The sequence below is a fragment of the Condylura cristata genome, unplaced genomic scaffold (assembly GCF_000260355.1).
Source record: "Condylura cristata isolate star-nosed mole 26May11 unplaced genomic scaffold, ConCri1.0 scaffold00007, whole genome shotgun sequence".
Lineage (NCBI taxonomy): Eukaryota > Metazoa > Chordata > Mammalia > Eulipotyphla > Talpidae > Condylura > Condylura cristata.
The window spans coordinates 61,453,354-61,468,165 of record NW_004567108.1 but is presented as its reverse complement, the minus strand read 5'-3'; the positions used below and the strand labels follow the sequence as shown (position 1 = coordinate 61,468,165).

The following is a 14,812-nucleotide window of genomic DNA, read 5'->3' as shown; positions in this document are numbered from 1 at the left end:
GTGGAGGTAATAGCAGGGGACAAGTGGTAGCCTTAAGAGGAAAATCAGTGATTCACTCACAAAAATGATGGTTATTAGTTTGAGAAGTTGAAGCTTTGATATTCCTATCTAATTGGAGTGGGTGATATTTCCAAAAATCATTGATTTATGGTTGAACATCTTTGTCTTTTTTTTTTTTAAGATTTATTTATTTATGTTTACAGAGCTGGGGTACAGGCCAGAGGCCTGGTGGGTTAAAGGATTCACTAGATAGATCAGAGTGGGGAGCAGAACAGGCAGATGAACTGAAATACACTGCTGAGAGGAGCAGCAAGCAGGACAGGAGAGGGCTGCCATGCCATGTGGGTCAGCTCCCTGTGCAGAGATGGAACTTGTGCTGCAGTGGCTTCGGAGAGCTTCATAATGCAGTGCTTTCAGCCCGTTGGGCTGCCAGGGAGAGCCATCTTTTGTTATTTTTAATGGGAATATTCTTGGCTTTGTGTGCTGGTCACTGTTGCAATTACATTGTTACAGTTGTAGCTATTGACAATATGTAAATGAATGATACTACTGTCTCTCAGCAAAATTTTATCTATAAAAATAGTGGGCTGGAAATTGTAGGCCACAGTTTACCAAAATTTATTTCTAACTAAACCTCATTAAAAATGATCTGTGTTGACATACATACATACCCTTCTTTTCTTTTTAATCAACTCTGAAAATCTCTCTCTGTGTCAGTTTATAACTAGAGTGTTTAAATTTTTTTGCATCTCAGTTCTAATAATTATAATGCATTATTGTAAATAACTGATAGTTGAAAATTAATAAAATTGATAGTCAATTAGGACTTTAAAAAAGTTGTTTGGTTTTTTAAAATATGGAGAAAGATGCATAATATGACACTGATTACCATTTCAAAGTATACAGTTCAGTGGCATTAAGTACACTGTCACCATCTTTATAACTTTTTCATCAGCCCAAACTGTATTCATTAAATGCTAACTCCCAGCCCTCTTCCTCCCAGCCCAGTTTGTTGAATTTTATTAATCATTTTAGAACCATTGGATATTATCTTAATGGTTTTTCATTTTTATCCTAGTGTTCATGAGGAGTTACTCTCTTACAGATTTCCTAATATACAACTATCCTTCAGTTCTCTAAATAAACCAAATTCAGCGTTATCATAGTGATGGTTTATTGTTGTTTTAATGAGCTGTTTGGTTCTGTTTGCTAATAATTTACAGGTGATTTTTATATTGAAACTCCTAAATACAAATTGTTTCCAATATTTTGTCCTCTTAACAGTTAATACTTAATTAAAAAAATGTTTATGCTCTTTTTCTATCCTTTGGTATTTAAACAGTTTATATATTCCTTTAAATGCATTATTTAAATATATTATTAAAATATAAATTTAAATATATATATTTCTTTAAAGGTTTTTATTTATTCCTCTAGAGATGGATAGTATTTGCTTTTGAAACCAAGACTTTGTGTCTTATAGTGAGGGAGTATATATCTCTTTGATAATTTTCATTTTTTTCCCATGGTAATTAGTTGGGTCTAATTTTGAATCTATCATAGGATCTATTTTCAAAGTATATCTCATTAGGAAAAAAAACTCTTCTGGGACTAACATTAGAAATTGCACTTCTTCAAAGTGTTCAACTTCTAGCTTGGTAGTAATTCTCTAAGAAAATCTGGAAATAAAATAGGAAATCTGTAAAGATTTTAAATATAGTTGGTTTGACAGTGGTTGGTACAGCTGGCATTTTTCTCACTTCCTGATTTTGTGTTCTGTCACTTTCCATCACTAATTAGGTTGTTTACTAAGTATGACTGAATGTTTCAGATGTAATTGGTGCTAGTAATTATTCGATCAACAAATACTTAAAAAGCATTTGCTGTGTGCTGCTGAGCATTGTTCTGAATCAACTGTTGATCATTTTGAAGAGTAAAATACTAATGTAATAAAGTAACTGATAAGGGGCCTATATTCATTAGTGTAGTCCTCTCAGGGAATTGACTTTTGAACTGGGATATGAACATGAGAATTAGAAGTTGAGGAAGAGCTTTAAAAGAAAAGTCAGGGGTAAAATTATCAAGAAGGAAATGTATGATGATGGGCTGAAGCAAATGAGTGAAAAAAGTGAAATGAGATGGAATGGGCAGGAACCAGACTATAGGACATATAGCATCTGGGATTTATTAGAGACTGATGAGATTTTAAGTGGAGAATAGTACAGTTTAAAAGATCAACCTAGCTGCTTTGTGGAAATTAAAATGGAAAAGAACCAAGGTAAAGTTATGGGGATAATGGAATGAAACTATACTTTTGGAATAGGAGATGGTAGTAAAGATTTTTTAAATAGTTTGAGAATATTTTCAAGTTATAAATAATAGGAATCCTGTATTGCTAATGATAATATAAATTGAATCCTGTAATGCTAATGATAATATAAATTGCCTAATCTCTGCTTCTGAAAGTCATAAAGCATGTCAACTGTAATTTTTAAATTACTTACTTTTTAAAGCCATACTTACAGCATACTTTTACAGAAAGAATGTATACACAGACACATACTAGCTAAAGAAAATGTAACACTTTTTTTAAAATTACCAAAGTAGACTTAGGCAACACTGGGGAAAGAGAGGTTCATTACATATTGATAACAAATTCAACTTACCAGTAAAAAAAGAAAGTTTTTTTTGGAAGTTTTCAACTTGACTGCACCTAATAAAAATTCAAATATGTTAAACAAAAGGTGGCTAAACTATATCGAGAATTTTAAGAAATTTACTATCAGTGGGATATTCTTCCATACCTTTCTCAATTACAGTATAATTTCATGAACATTAAAAAATGTTCAGCTCTCTGTAGCAGAGTAATACAACTCAGTTAAGCATGATTTTTTTTTTTAAACCAGCACTGCAAGGATACATTACCAGAAATACATTAACAGAAGAAATAAACATGTGCTATGTTACAAAGCACAGATTAATACTTTTTTTTTTTTTTAAAGATTTATTTATTTTTACAGAACGAGGGTACAGGCCTGAGATGCGGAGGGTGAGAGGATTCACCAGAGACAGAGTAGGGAGCAGAACAGGCAGATCTATGAAGTACACTGCTGAGGGGAGCAGCGGGCAGGTCAGGAGAGGTCTGCCACGCCATGTGGTCACCTGCTGGTCACCTACGGGGCAGGCGGGGATCCAACTCTTGCAGAAGTGGCTTAAGCGTCTTCGTGCTGTGCTTTAACCCGCAGTGCCACCAGGGAGGGCTCCAGATTAATACTTTTTAAAGAATCAGTATCCTGTAGACTGTTCTCTGACACATTGCAGTTAATATGGAGATTTAAAATAAATAATCTTTTAAATGTCCATGCATTTAAAATTTACATCTTTGTAATTAAAAAATACCAAAAAATACCAAAGGTAACAAAAAAGGCAACAAAAAATACTAAAACTTGTGGAATGAATTGGTATTTGAAAGGAAATTTGTCATTATAAGTGCTTATGTTAAGAAAAGGAAAAAAATGTTAGAAATGGGAGAAGTGTGCATTAAACTTGAAATAGAAAGCAGTGCTGCAATATAGAAAATAAGAACATAAGTGCAAAAATCAGTTGTAGTACTTGTCAAATCAGAAACTAATATTGTGAAAAGATTAAGAGAAAACATTTGCAATTAGTAGAAAACCTGAATAATCCTATATCTGTAACAGCTGGGTAAATAATTGGTTTAAAATTTTTCTGTGTAGAAAAGAAAAACTAGATGGCTTTAAAACTAAATTATCTCAAACTTTCAAAGATATGCCACTCAATTACCAAGCAAAGGGGATAAGAATGTCTATTTTGGTTGAAAATTAAAACTTTCAAGGTTTTAGCACCTGATTAATGTCTTAACTTTAAAGTATAGAAACTGTGTGTGTCTTTAGCAATTGGTCACATGACTTAAAAATAGCATTTTTCGGGTTCTCCCTGGTGGTGCAGCAAGCACAGCACTGCAAGCTAGTGGCAGCTACTTCAGTGCCAGTTTAATCCCTGGCCCGGGTGTGACCACATGGCACAGCAGATCTCTCCTGTTTTCCCCGCTGCTCCCCTCAGCAGTGTACTTCGTTGATCTGCCTGTTCTGCTCCCCGCTCTGTCTCTTGTGAATCTTCTCACTGCCCCTGCACCTCTAGCTTGTACCCCAGTTCTATATGCATAAATAAATAAATCTTTAAAATATATACACCATTTTGCTTCATTTGTTAAATGGAAGGCTTTTGAAATATCTCTAAGACTAAAATATATAAATGATTTATGACTTAGTGCTTTGAAAACACATCATAAAAGATGTTAAAAGCTAATTTATCACTAAAAAGTAGCCTTCACTGGTTGAAGCTCTTTTGGTAAACAGAATCACAGATATTTCAGAAATATGCACGATAAAAAGTGAATTCAAATCGTTTGAAAAATTACGCTCAAAAACTATAGCGACTAGTTTCCCTTTGTGAACTAAAAATATTTTGTGTCTATAAAAGCATGTATGTGTACACATCTTCTTATTCAGCTAGTGTTAAAGAATTGATAGACAATTAGTATTTTGTTTTTATGGGTTTGTTTATGAATCTTTTTATAGGTTGTTCCATATTTGCATATTAAGTTTCTTCATTCTTAAAGAGAAATCTGCATAATACTGCACTACACAATTTATTTAACCAACTCTTTCAATTCACATTTAAATTGTTTCAAAGTTTTGCATATTATAAGGAATGCTGCAAAAGATAGCCATGCACATACATTTTTTAGGAAAAATAAAAGTAGAGCCACTAGGTCACTGAGTACTCACACACCTAATCTATAGTTGTAACCTAGTTTCTCCACAAAGTTAAAGCAATTACATACCCACCCAGCACTTTATAAATTACCTTTCTATAAAACTTCATTCAAGACAGCAGAAAATCAGAATTTTAGAATTTTGCCAGCATTTGAAACTTTCATTGGTTTTGTTTTTTAAAAAGATTTATTTATTTATACATACAAAACCAGGATGTAGGCCAGTCCAGAAGTGCTGGGGTGAGAGGATTCACCAGAAATAGAGTGAGATGCAGAACAGGCAAATCGACTGAAATACACTGCTGAGGGGGGCAGCGGGCATGTCAGGAGAGGTCTGCCATGCCATGTGGGTCAAAACCCTGCACGGGGATAAGTGACTAAGATAGCTTCATAGTGCTGTGCTTTATTTAACCCATTGTGCTACCAGAGAGGACCTTTCATTATTGTTCTAATTAACATTTCTTTTATTATAAGTGAATAGACTATCTCTTCATATGTTTAAGAGCTATTTGACTTTCTCTTCTGCCACCTATCTTTCTTCCTTTCTCTTGAAACATGCCAGTCTTTTCATTTTTGCTGTTTTTTTTTAAATAAATATCGTGCCTCAGATATAATAATTTTTCTCCATTTAATCTTCAATTTTTGGATATTTTGATGTTTCTGTGTTTTCTTTAATGTTGCATGTTTTATAGTCTGCTAAGGCTGTTGCTTTAAGATTTTGCATACTTAGAATGAAATTTTTGTAGAAATTTATTTCAGTATTCTAGTACTTAATTGTTAGGTGGTGGTGGTTGCATGGATATTCATTTTTATAAGTTACATCTGGAGTTTATTTAAAATAAATAATAACAAAAATATAACCTCGCAGTTGTCCCAATAGTATTACTTTCCCTACTGTTCTGAAATTCTAAGTCTCTTCCTTATTTTCTCTATTGTCCCATTAATTTATTTGTCTCATTCCTGTGATGTTATGTCTAATGGAAGACTGTATGAAATATGAAAATGATAGTAAATTTTATAATTTTGATGATGAACAGAGTGAAGTGTAAATGGAAGAATGGCCTAAAATTAGTACTCAAGACAAGCATTTCTGAGGTGATGTTTAGTCTGACTTGAGTATCAAGAAGGAGTACCTGCAAAACAAGGATGAAAGAACAGTTTAGATAGAGGAAGTGGCTCTAAGATAGAAATGATCTTCGTATGTTGCAAATGTATAAAAGTAGTAATGAGTGTAGTAAAAGTAGAAAATGGTTTAAGTAGTCACAGTTGGAGAGGTAGACAAAGGAAACATCTAAGTGGAAACTACTTTTATAGAGAGATAACAACTTGTTTCTCTTTAGAAATAATTTTATAAAGCAAATGTTTTAAGAATCCTGCTAAGTGGCTAAAACTCAGGGTAAACAGTCTGCTTAAAGAACAATTTTTTGATGTGTTTTAATATAATTTTTTATCCCCTTAAAATGTTTGTATTAGGGAACAGACATCCTTGGAAGAGGGAGAAATTCCTTGGTTACAGTACAATGAAGTCAACGAAAGCAGCAGTGATGAGGGAAATGAGCCTGCCAATGAATTTGCACAGCCGGAGGCTTTCATGTTGGATGGTAACAATAACCTTGAGGATGACTCCAGCGTGAGCGAAGACCTTGATGTGGACTGGAGGTGTGTAGACAGTGTCTTCCATGTTCAGTTGTTCTTTGAGTAGAGTTTGTTCATGTTTCTAAATCATGAAAATTGAATCTGTAACCAAGAAGTTTTCTAATTTCCTCATCTGTTAGTCTTCCTTTCTTTCAAAGCTTGTTTAGACATCCCTTTGTGCATGGGCTTCTTTCTTAACGCCTAACAGTGTCTCTTCCTTCTTGGGGACTTACCTTCTATCCTAGTTATTTATACTCAATAGGATGAGCATTATTACTTTTTAGTTTAATTTGATACGCCCTGTAGCATTTAGTATAATCCTTAAAAAAAAAAAAAAAGACCTTTCATAAATATGATGGAATCAGAATTATAAGAATACAGTTTTCCTTTGTCCTTCCTTCCCCATCTCTCTTTGTAATTGTATATTCCCAGAGATGTTGAAATTATTAAATTTATTTTGTGCTTACAGAAACACTGAGCTTCAAATAAAAATAGCTTGTAAATTAATTGGATCATAAACTACTGTCTCATGATATAGTGATCAGAATTTAACTTTCAAGTATGCAGTAGTTTTTGCAAGTATTTACAAAATACAATTATTGAGATATTTCTGCAGCTTGTTTTTTCTGAATGACCCTTTTTCTTACTTTTTCTGATAAATGATTGTACCACTTATTTACTCTTTTATAATTGGAAGAGAGAGAAATTCCTTTTATAATTACCTATCTTCGTGTAAGAAATTGGAGTTCAAATTATAAATTTAGTAAGGTAATGCGAAGTTAATAATGTGTGGTTATATCTAAGTTTTAAAATCTATTTGTAAATAATAATTTTCTGAAATCTGAATTGGCAAAAGTAGTACAAAGAACTCCCATACAGCCTTCATTAAGTATTAACATTAGCCACATTGGTGATGTTATTCTCTCTTTTTTTGGTGACCTACTTAAAATTGCAAATAATATGCCTCTTCACCCATGCATAGTCTAGAATGAATTCCCTAAAGGTGTAAGGATTTTTTTTTTAATGTAACACAATAAAAATTTTAAGAATCAGATTGAAACTTACAGTTCTCTATACTTACCCCACTTAATGCTTTGGGAGAAATTTTTCTCTAGTTTATCATTATATATTTCTTTAATCTTTTTTTAAAATCTGGATTTTTTCCCCCTCATCTCTTTGTCTTATGTTACATTTTTTAAAAATTTAGGCTATTTAGTTTGTAGTATCCCTTAAGTTGGATCCGCCTCAGTTATATTTAACTTACGAATTTTTAGCAGGAACACCATAGGCACCATGCTTTGTTCTTCCTGGCACCTATATGTCATGTAACGTCAGCTTGTCCTGTTACTGATAATGTTAATGTTAATTCTTGTCATTTGGCTAACCTGTTACCTTTCAGATTTTTTTCACTGTACAGTCCCATTTTATAATGAGAGATATCCCATTATAGTGAAAGGCATCTAGTGGAAGATACTTAGAAACTATAAATAACCAGTTTCTTCTTAAACTACCTACTGCCATCCATTCACTGCATTTAGTGATGGGTTTGTGAAATAGTTATTATGGTGGTGATTGACAAGTGAATGATGGTAGATATTTAATATTAGTTATTAGTGACTAAACTTTTCTTGTTTAAGCATGGTTCAGTTAAATATGAACTTAAATCCCTATCTCATTGACGTCAGCACTCTTCTTTGCCTCTTTCCAGTATATCCTACTACTAGATGAAGAGGATTTAGTATTTTTAGAGTTTAGAATTAGTAATTCTTAGTTTTTAACCTAATTCTAAAATGTGTATTTGTCAAAAAATGTTCCTTTTTACATTATGATGTCTGTTAATTTCTAGATACTAGTCAGCTATAATGTATTCTTCATAAGAATACTTCTGTATGTCTTGGTAAAAGGTTTGTAATTTTAATGATGGCACCAAGGGTTGACTCTGGAACTATTTTGAGCTGACTGGTGAAATTTGATGTTTGTAACTATTCAACTTTTGACTTTTGGTAGAGCTATGGAAGGCAAGATGTTTGTCTCTAGGCAGGCAGAATATACTTAATTTCGGTGATTGTGAATTTGAGGTGATGGGAGTTCCTTGGTGTTAGAAAATTAGAAACATGGTCCATGAACTCAAGGAGTTCAGAAATGGACAGAGGTGAGGATTTACCGGTAGAGAGAGAGGGGATCAGTGCAACAATAGGCTTGAATGTGACTGTCAGAGGCACAAGATTAGAGAAAAGAGGACTGAGGAAATACTAAGTATTCCAAATTTTGAAATACTTAGGATTTTCAAGGCTACAGGAAAAGGTGGAGTCTATGGACTTCTACTAGTGGGGAAAGGAGATTGACAACAGATTAAAACATTTTTCTAGGGGCTTTTAGTTCCTTAGAAAAAGTAAAACTAAGCAGGAGCTAAGTGTTTTCAAGCTGAATAATAATGGAAAAAAACCTAATTCTCAGAAAAAATCAAAGAGATTCATAAGAAAGGCTTGTGAAAATAAAATATTTTGAAGCATAATGTAAATAATATAAGCCAAGGAAATTTTTTACTGATAGAATTAAAATAATTTTTATCATGTTCTTACCTAAATTTAGATTAGAAACTTAATAGCAGAGAAATGAAATTAGGAAGGAAAAAATAGTACTACTACATGTACTCCAGCCCAACCCCCAGAGTCAAAACCAAAAATATAATGTGGTAATTTTCTTGCATACTTTGTATACAGTAAGTGTGGCAGGGAACTTACTGGCAGGAATGGAGCATAATTCCTTATGTTTAACATTTAATTGTTCTTTTGCATTGTTCCTGACCTTCAATCCACAAGATTTATATTAAAATATTTTCAGGTTTTCTGTTTCTGATATATCTGTTGTCTGATCAGTATGCTAATAAATTTATTTCTTTACCCATAAAAATTTTTCAAATCATGTATATTTTCTTTTTTTTTTAGCTTGTTTGACGGCTTTGCAGATGGGTTGGGAGTTGCTGAAGCTATCTCTTACGTGGATCCTCAGTTCCTCACCTATATGGCACTAGAAGAACGCTTAGCCCAGGCTATGGAGGTATTTCTCATGCCCATATGTAATTGTTGAGGTGTCAACTGATAAAAGCTAACGATTTTAAGTGTTTTTTTTTTTTTAAGTACACTTCAGAAAAGGTATGTCACAATTGTTGAATAGAGTTGAATAGTGATGTCACCAGTACACCTCACATCCTGCTAATTTGCCTAAAATTGTAGTATTTTCCAGTTTTTATTACAGAGCAGACTGTTTTGTTATATGTAAAAAATACACTTTTTGTCTATCATACACACGTGTTTGAATCTGAATACTTTATACACATATAGGCACACGGAGATGTATTCATGAAGTGAGACTAAAGACCTTCAAGGATATTTTATAAATATCTTCCCTGTTTTAGTTCTCATGACTTTTACATTCTACCCTGCTGCTGAATGCAGTGAGGAAATTTACTTTCACTTAATCTCCACATATACACACAGTTCAATAAATGTGGCGTATTTGATGTCTAAGTATGTCTTGACTTCTCGCCTTACTTGACTAAAAAAAAATTTATTTGCCTGAGATTAAAAGTCCAAGTTTTTTTCTCCTTTGAGAATTTCCACTAAACTAGTAGATTTCACTATAAGAAGTCTTTCTTCAAATCATTATTTCCAAAGCAGAACTCTAATCTATTAAACTGAATGAGTCAAAGGTGGGAAGTGAGCAAAAATGAGTAAGAGAACTTTCAGAAACATATAAAAGCATTTTATCTCAAAAAATTCTGAGATTTAGCAGCTCTAGTTCATATTGGCCCCTAACATACACACCCCTGCACTTAGTTTTCTATGCTTCACTGTAACATAACATAAAGATCGTTGTTCTCATTATGTTTTATGTTTTGCTCATAGTGACGATAACAGAAATGCGGTTTTACTAGGTGAAAAGTCAGAAAAGAATATCATGAGACAGGTTATATGTAACACTTTTTGCAAGTTGTTTAACGTGTCTTAAATTCTAACACACATGAAATAGGTCTAATGTGATAACTTGTACCAGAATATTTATATAGAACGATTAAGGGTTATAGTTACTTTAATTAAAAGATTAGGCACTCACTTCCTTGAATTAACTAAACCTGAGTCACCACATTGGAATACCCAAACCAATTGCAGTAGGGGTTGATTAAGTGCGTAAGCAGTTTTTTCCGTTATTAAACTATTGGTTTATGGTCTTTTACAATATGGATTTTTCTTTAAAATGAAGTTGTGAAATTTAAGCTGCTACCTGTTACTAACAGGAAATATGATATTAAATTAGTATCTTAAAAGAAAAGCCAGAAAAATGTGTCATGGAGGTAAAGGCACTAGCCAAGGAAACAATGACAATAGGCAAGAGGGGCCATGATACATACAGGGAATATACAACCCCATAATTGTCTGCTTCTGCTCTTAGGGAGTCTGGTAGCACTGCACTTTCTGCTATTCTTCCCCATCTTTTATTCTGCTACTACTTAATGACATTAAGTGTCACCTTTCCCTTTAGTTTAGCATCTTCCTTAGATTTATTGCTATTTTATTTGAATTTAATTGAGACATGTTTTATGTCTAGAGAATCATGCAATTCCCTCTTTATTTTTCTTTGTTTAGTATACCTAGTGTGCATTTTGAAAAATGAAGCTGAATTTAAGTCTCCTAAAACTCTCTTTGCTTTTGGAATCCTCCAAAATTTTTTTTATATATTTATACAAACACTTTCTATAGGCTGGGGTTTAAGCATTAGGAAGGTAGTATCTAGGTAAGAGCATGTGCTTTGAGTCAGACTTATTTAGGCTGTGTGATGTGTGACCTAGGACTGTTCATGTAGACTGTTTAAACTACATATCCTCATCCACAAATTAGGATAATAAAATCTACCTCATGGATCATGGTGAGATCATGTTAATGTACTTACTAGAACACCTGGTATAGTTATCTGCTCTTGACTATAGTAAATGACTATAGTCAAAAGATATATCCAAATCAGTACTCAAGTAGAAATCATCTCCCAAATGGATTCAGTGGTCATTTAAAATCAGTATTAAATCTTTTTTTTTTTTGGTAAATCCTTATTATTTTAAAACAAATGTCCATTCTCTTCTCTTGAAATTAAATTTTGTGCTGACCAACAATCATTCAACTTTAAATATAGGTGTATTCCAGTTGGGCCATTTAAGATATTTACTTATCTTTCTGACACTTTAACTTTTGAAAATCTGTTGTTTTGCCTGAAGATAAAGATTTTTTGTTTTTCATGTATTTTCGTAACAATGATTATAAAATGGCTTTTCTTGCTCTTGCTTACATGATTTCAAATCATAATATGTTAGTATCAAAGCAATTATTTTAAGTAGATGAAATTACAGATATTTATTAACACTGAAAATTTGTAGATAATCATCAGACAGGAGTGATGAAGCCATTGTGTCAATGCAAAGTTAGCTTGGACTAGTGTCCCCAGATGGAACTTAATACAAACAGTATTCCTCCTTTGTGTTTGTATAGCACAGATGAGTTCTTGCAGTCTATTTTGACAGTACATAAGGAATTGGAGGAAATTCATGATGATAATAGTTAGGTAAGCAAAAACAGGGACAAATAATAGGCTATTCTTTTTTTATTTCCAGATGGGCAAGTTTAATTGTAAAGGATTATTAACATTAAAAAGTAACAAAAGAATATTTATTTAGGAATAAAGAGAATTTTTAAAAAATGTAAAAAAAAGTACATCCAAAGAGCAGTTACCACCTCTGGGACTGTGATCACTGAGAGCAGTCCCCACTCTGGCCCCAAGCTAAGAGCCATCTGCATCAGGCTGGCACAGCTGTAGCTGGCTGGATAGTAGCGAAAGCACTGTGATATTGCACTAACAGACTTACATACCCAAAATCATGCTGTTGGATGTCTGGGAAGCTATTCATAGATAACTCACTGGAAGCACTTTGCTGCAGGACTGTTCAGGATGGCTGCTGAGGGAAGCTGCTGGCACTGGGTGCTGCTCACTAGATGCTGGAGAAGCTGTGTGCACTGTAGAAGTCTGATGCTAGAAAAAGCTTCATGCCACAGAAGCCTGTCAGGCAGGCACAGGGATCAGAGCAGAGCCCTCTTCCTCCTGTAATGTCTTTTCAGCAATCTCTCTGAATAAAGCTGAGCATCATGGTATCTGAAATAAGGAAACATTTAAATGGTCCAAAGCCATTTTGACAGAGCTAACAAAAACAATAAATTTGAATTTAAAGAACTAACTAGTAACTATACTATTTCACCCCTCTGAGTACTTGATTCCATATATACCTTTCTGTACACATTGGGACAGTTCTACTTCTACCTAGTAAGAAACAGCTGTTTTTGTAAATGAAGCAGTTTTACCTGTCCTCCAAAATGAACAGATGAACAGTCCCAAGAGTCATATCAATCACTTGTTGTATTAATTCCTCCATAAATTCAGTCACCCACACTGAATATTCTTTAATAAAAAGGTTATATTGCAAAGTTAGATGTTTATGAAATAAAAATGGTAGGAAAGAGAAAAAGGAAATGGTCAGCAGATACAAATAAGACACATCTATATAGCAAGCAAATAAAAAACATGCAGAAGCCTAGTCCTTGTTTCTACAAGGCCATGGTAGATAGCTGTGGTTTTCTTTCATAACTCATTTTTTTCCCTGTATTTTCCTTGCCCTTATCAAGGATGTCAGCTGGTTAAAATTCTTTGCTTGGTGGAATCACCCAAACCTATGTTTTGAAAGAGGCTATGCTCTCAGTCCCTCTGTCTTTTTGGACTGCTGTTACAATTTGATGTAGCAGTACTAGTGGGTAGAGAAGTTCTAAGACATGTATGCTTAAACTGAGATTTTCACAGGATTTTCACATAGGGGAACACTGGTAAGGGTATGCTACTTCAGCTGGTCAGAGGCCTAGTGTGATGGTAATTCAACCAGATGTTCCCATTTGAAGTTTCAAAATCCTGTTCTTTAGCCAACTAATGATAAAAATTTTGAGAAAAGTTTACAAGACTGGGAATTACTGTTTCAATTGGTGTTGCACTCATTACAAATCTTTTTGTTTTTCGGAAATAAATGTTTTAGGAATATCATGAAATTCTCTAGTTCACATTACTATACTTGTCCCTGGGATGTAATGAGCTTAAGTTTATTATTTTATCTTTGTGAATGTAACGACACTCAAAAGGAAACATCCCACATAGCAGTTTTTATAGTTATCATCCTGTCAGGAAGTAAAGTGCAATAGCTACCAGGCTTTCAAGATTCATCCTGTGGTTGGCACTTAATAGTAGTCAGCCACATTGATAGTTTGATGCTACAGGTTGTGATGCTACAGGTTGATAGAATCCCATTCTGGAACCCTGACCTCAAACCTAAAGGCCCAAACAAAATAGTTCCAAAAACTTTATTCTTGTTTCATCAGAACATTTCTGATACTAATTTATAAAGCCTAGGCTTAGTCATAAGAGAGAAACAGTAACTTGAACGGGTAAGTTTAATATAAAGAATTTTAAAATATAACATGAAAGTAGAACCTGAGGGATTGGCTAGAAGGAATTAAACTAAAAAAATAGGAGTAGCAGGTTTAAAGGCAAGCATTAATACTGAAATAGAGCACTCAACCTTCCCACTCTGCATGGTTGAGATCTGTACTATGTTGGGGAGGACACAACTTTTGCTCTTTAAAAAAAAAAGTGTGTGGGGGGCCCTCCCTGGTGGCACAGCGTGTTAAAGCACAGCACTAAGAAGCTTAAGCCACTTCCTCATGAGTTCGATCCCACCTGCCCCAGCAGGAGATCCACATGGCGTGGCAGACCCCTTTTGACCTGCCTGCTGCTCCCCTCAGCAGTGTACTTCATAGATCTGCCCGTTCTGCTCCCCATTCTGTCTCTGGTGTGTTCTGCTCCCCATTCTGTCTCTGGTGGGAACTCTCACGCTCTGCATCTCTGGCCTGTACCCCAGTTCTGTATGAATAAATAAATAAATCTTTAAAAAAAAAAGTGTGTGTGTTAATGACTATTCTGGCAGAACTGGTTGGAAATCTGCACATTAGAACTTAGCAAAATCTTCCTTTTGGCATGCTATTGAAACTGCTCACAGGGAGATAAATAATTAGAAGTACTCTACTACAAAACCACCTAATATAGGTGTTAAGGGAAGCTGTTGGCCATTTTATACTGCAGCCGGCCACACACATTGAAGAGAAAATGCATCAGTGCTGGAGAAGCCACTGAACACTGGAGGAGCCTGGGTGGGAAAAGCCATCTGTGATACAGAAACCCCAAATGGGGAAGCCTTGCACATTGCAGTAAACCCTCTTTTTTTTTTTTTTTTTTTTT

General features: G+C 34.1%; 1 protein-coding gene across 1 annotated transcript in view; it reads left to right on the top strand.

Annotated features, from left to right (window-relative positions):
• The window catches only part of PJA2 (praja ring finger 2, E3 ubiquitin protein ligase), a 68,519-nt gene that overhangs the window by 40,860 nt on the left and 12,847 nt on the right, over positions 1–14,812 (top strand). The window contains exons 6-7 of the mRNA XM_004678364.2: positions 6,272–6,457; positions 9,382–9,493. Of these exons, the coding sequence (XP_004678421.1) occupies positions 6,272–6,457; positions 9,382–9,493 (298 nt within the window). The remainder of the gene's footprint in view (positions 1–6,271; positions 6,458–9,381; positions 9,494–14,812) is intronic.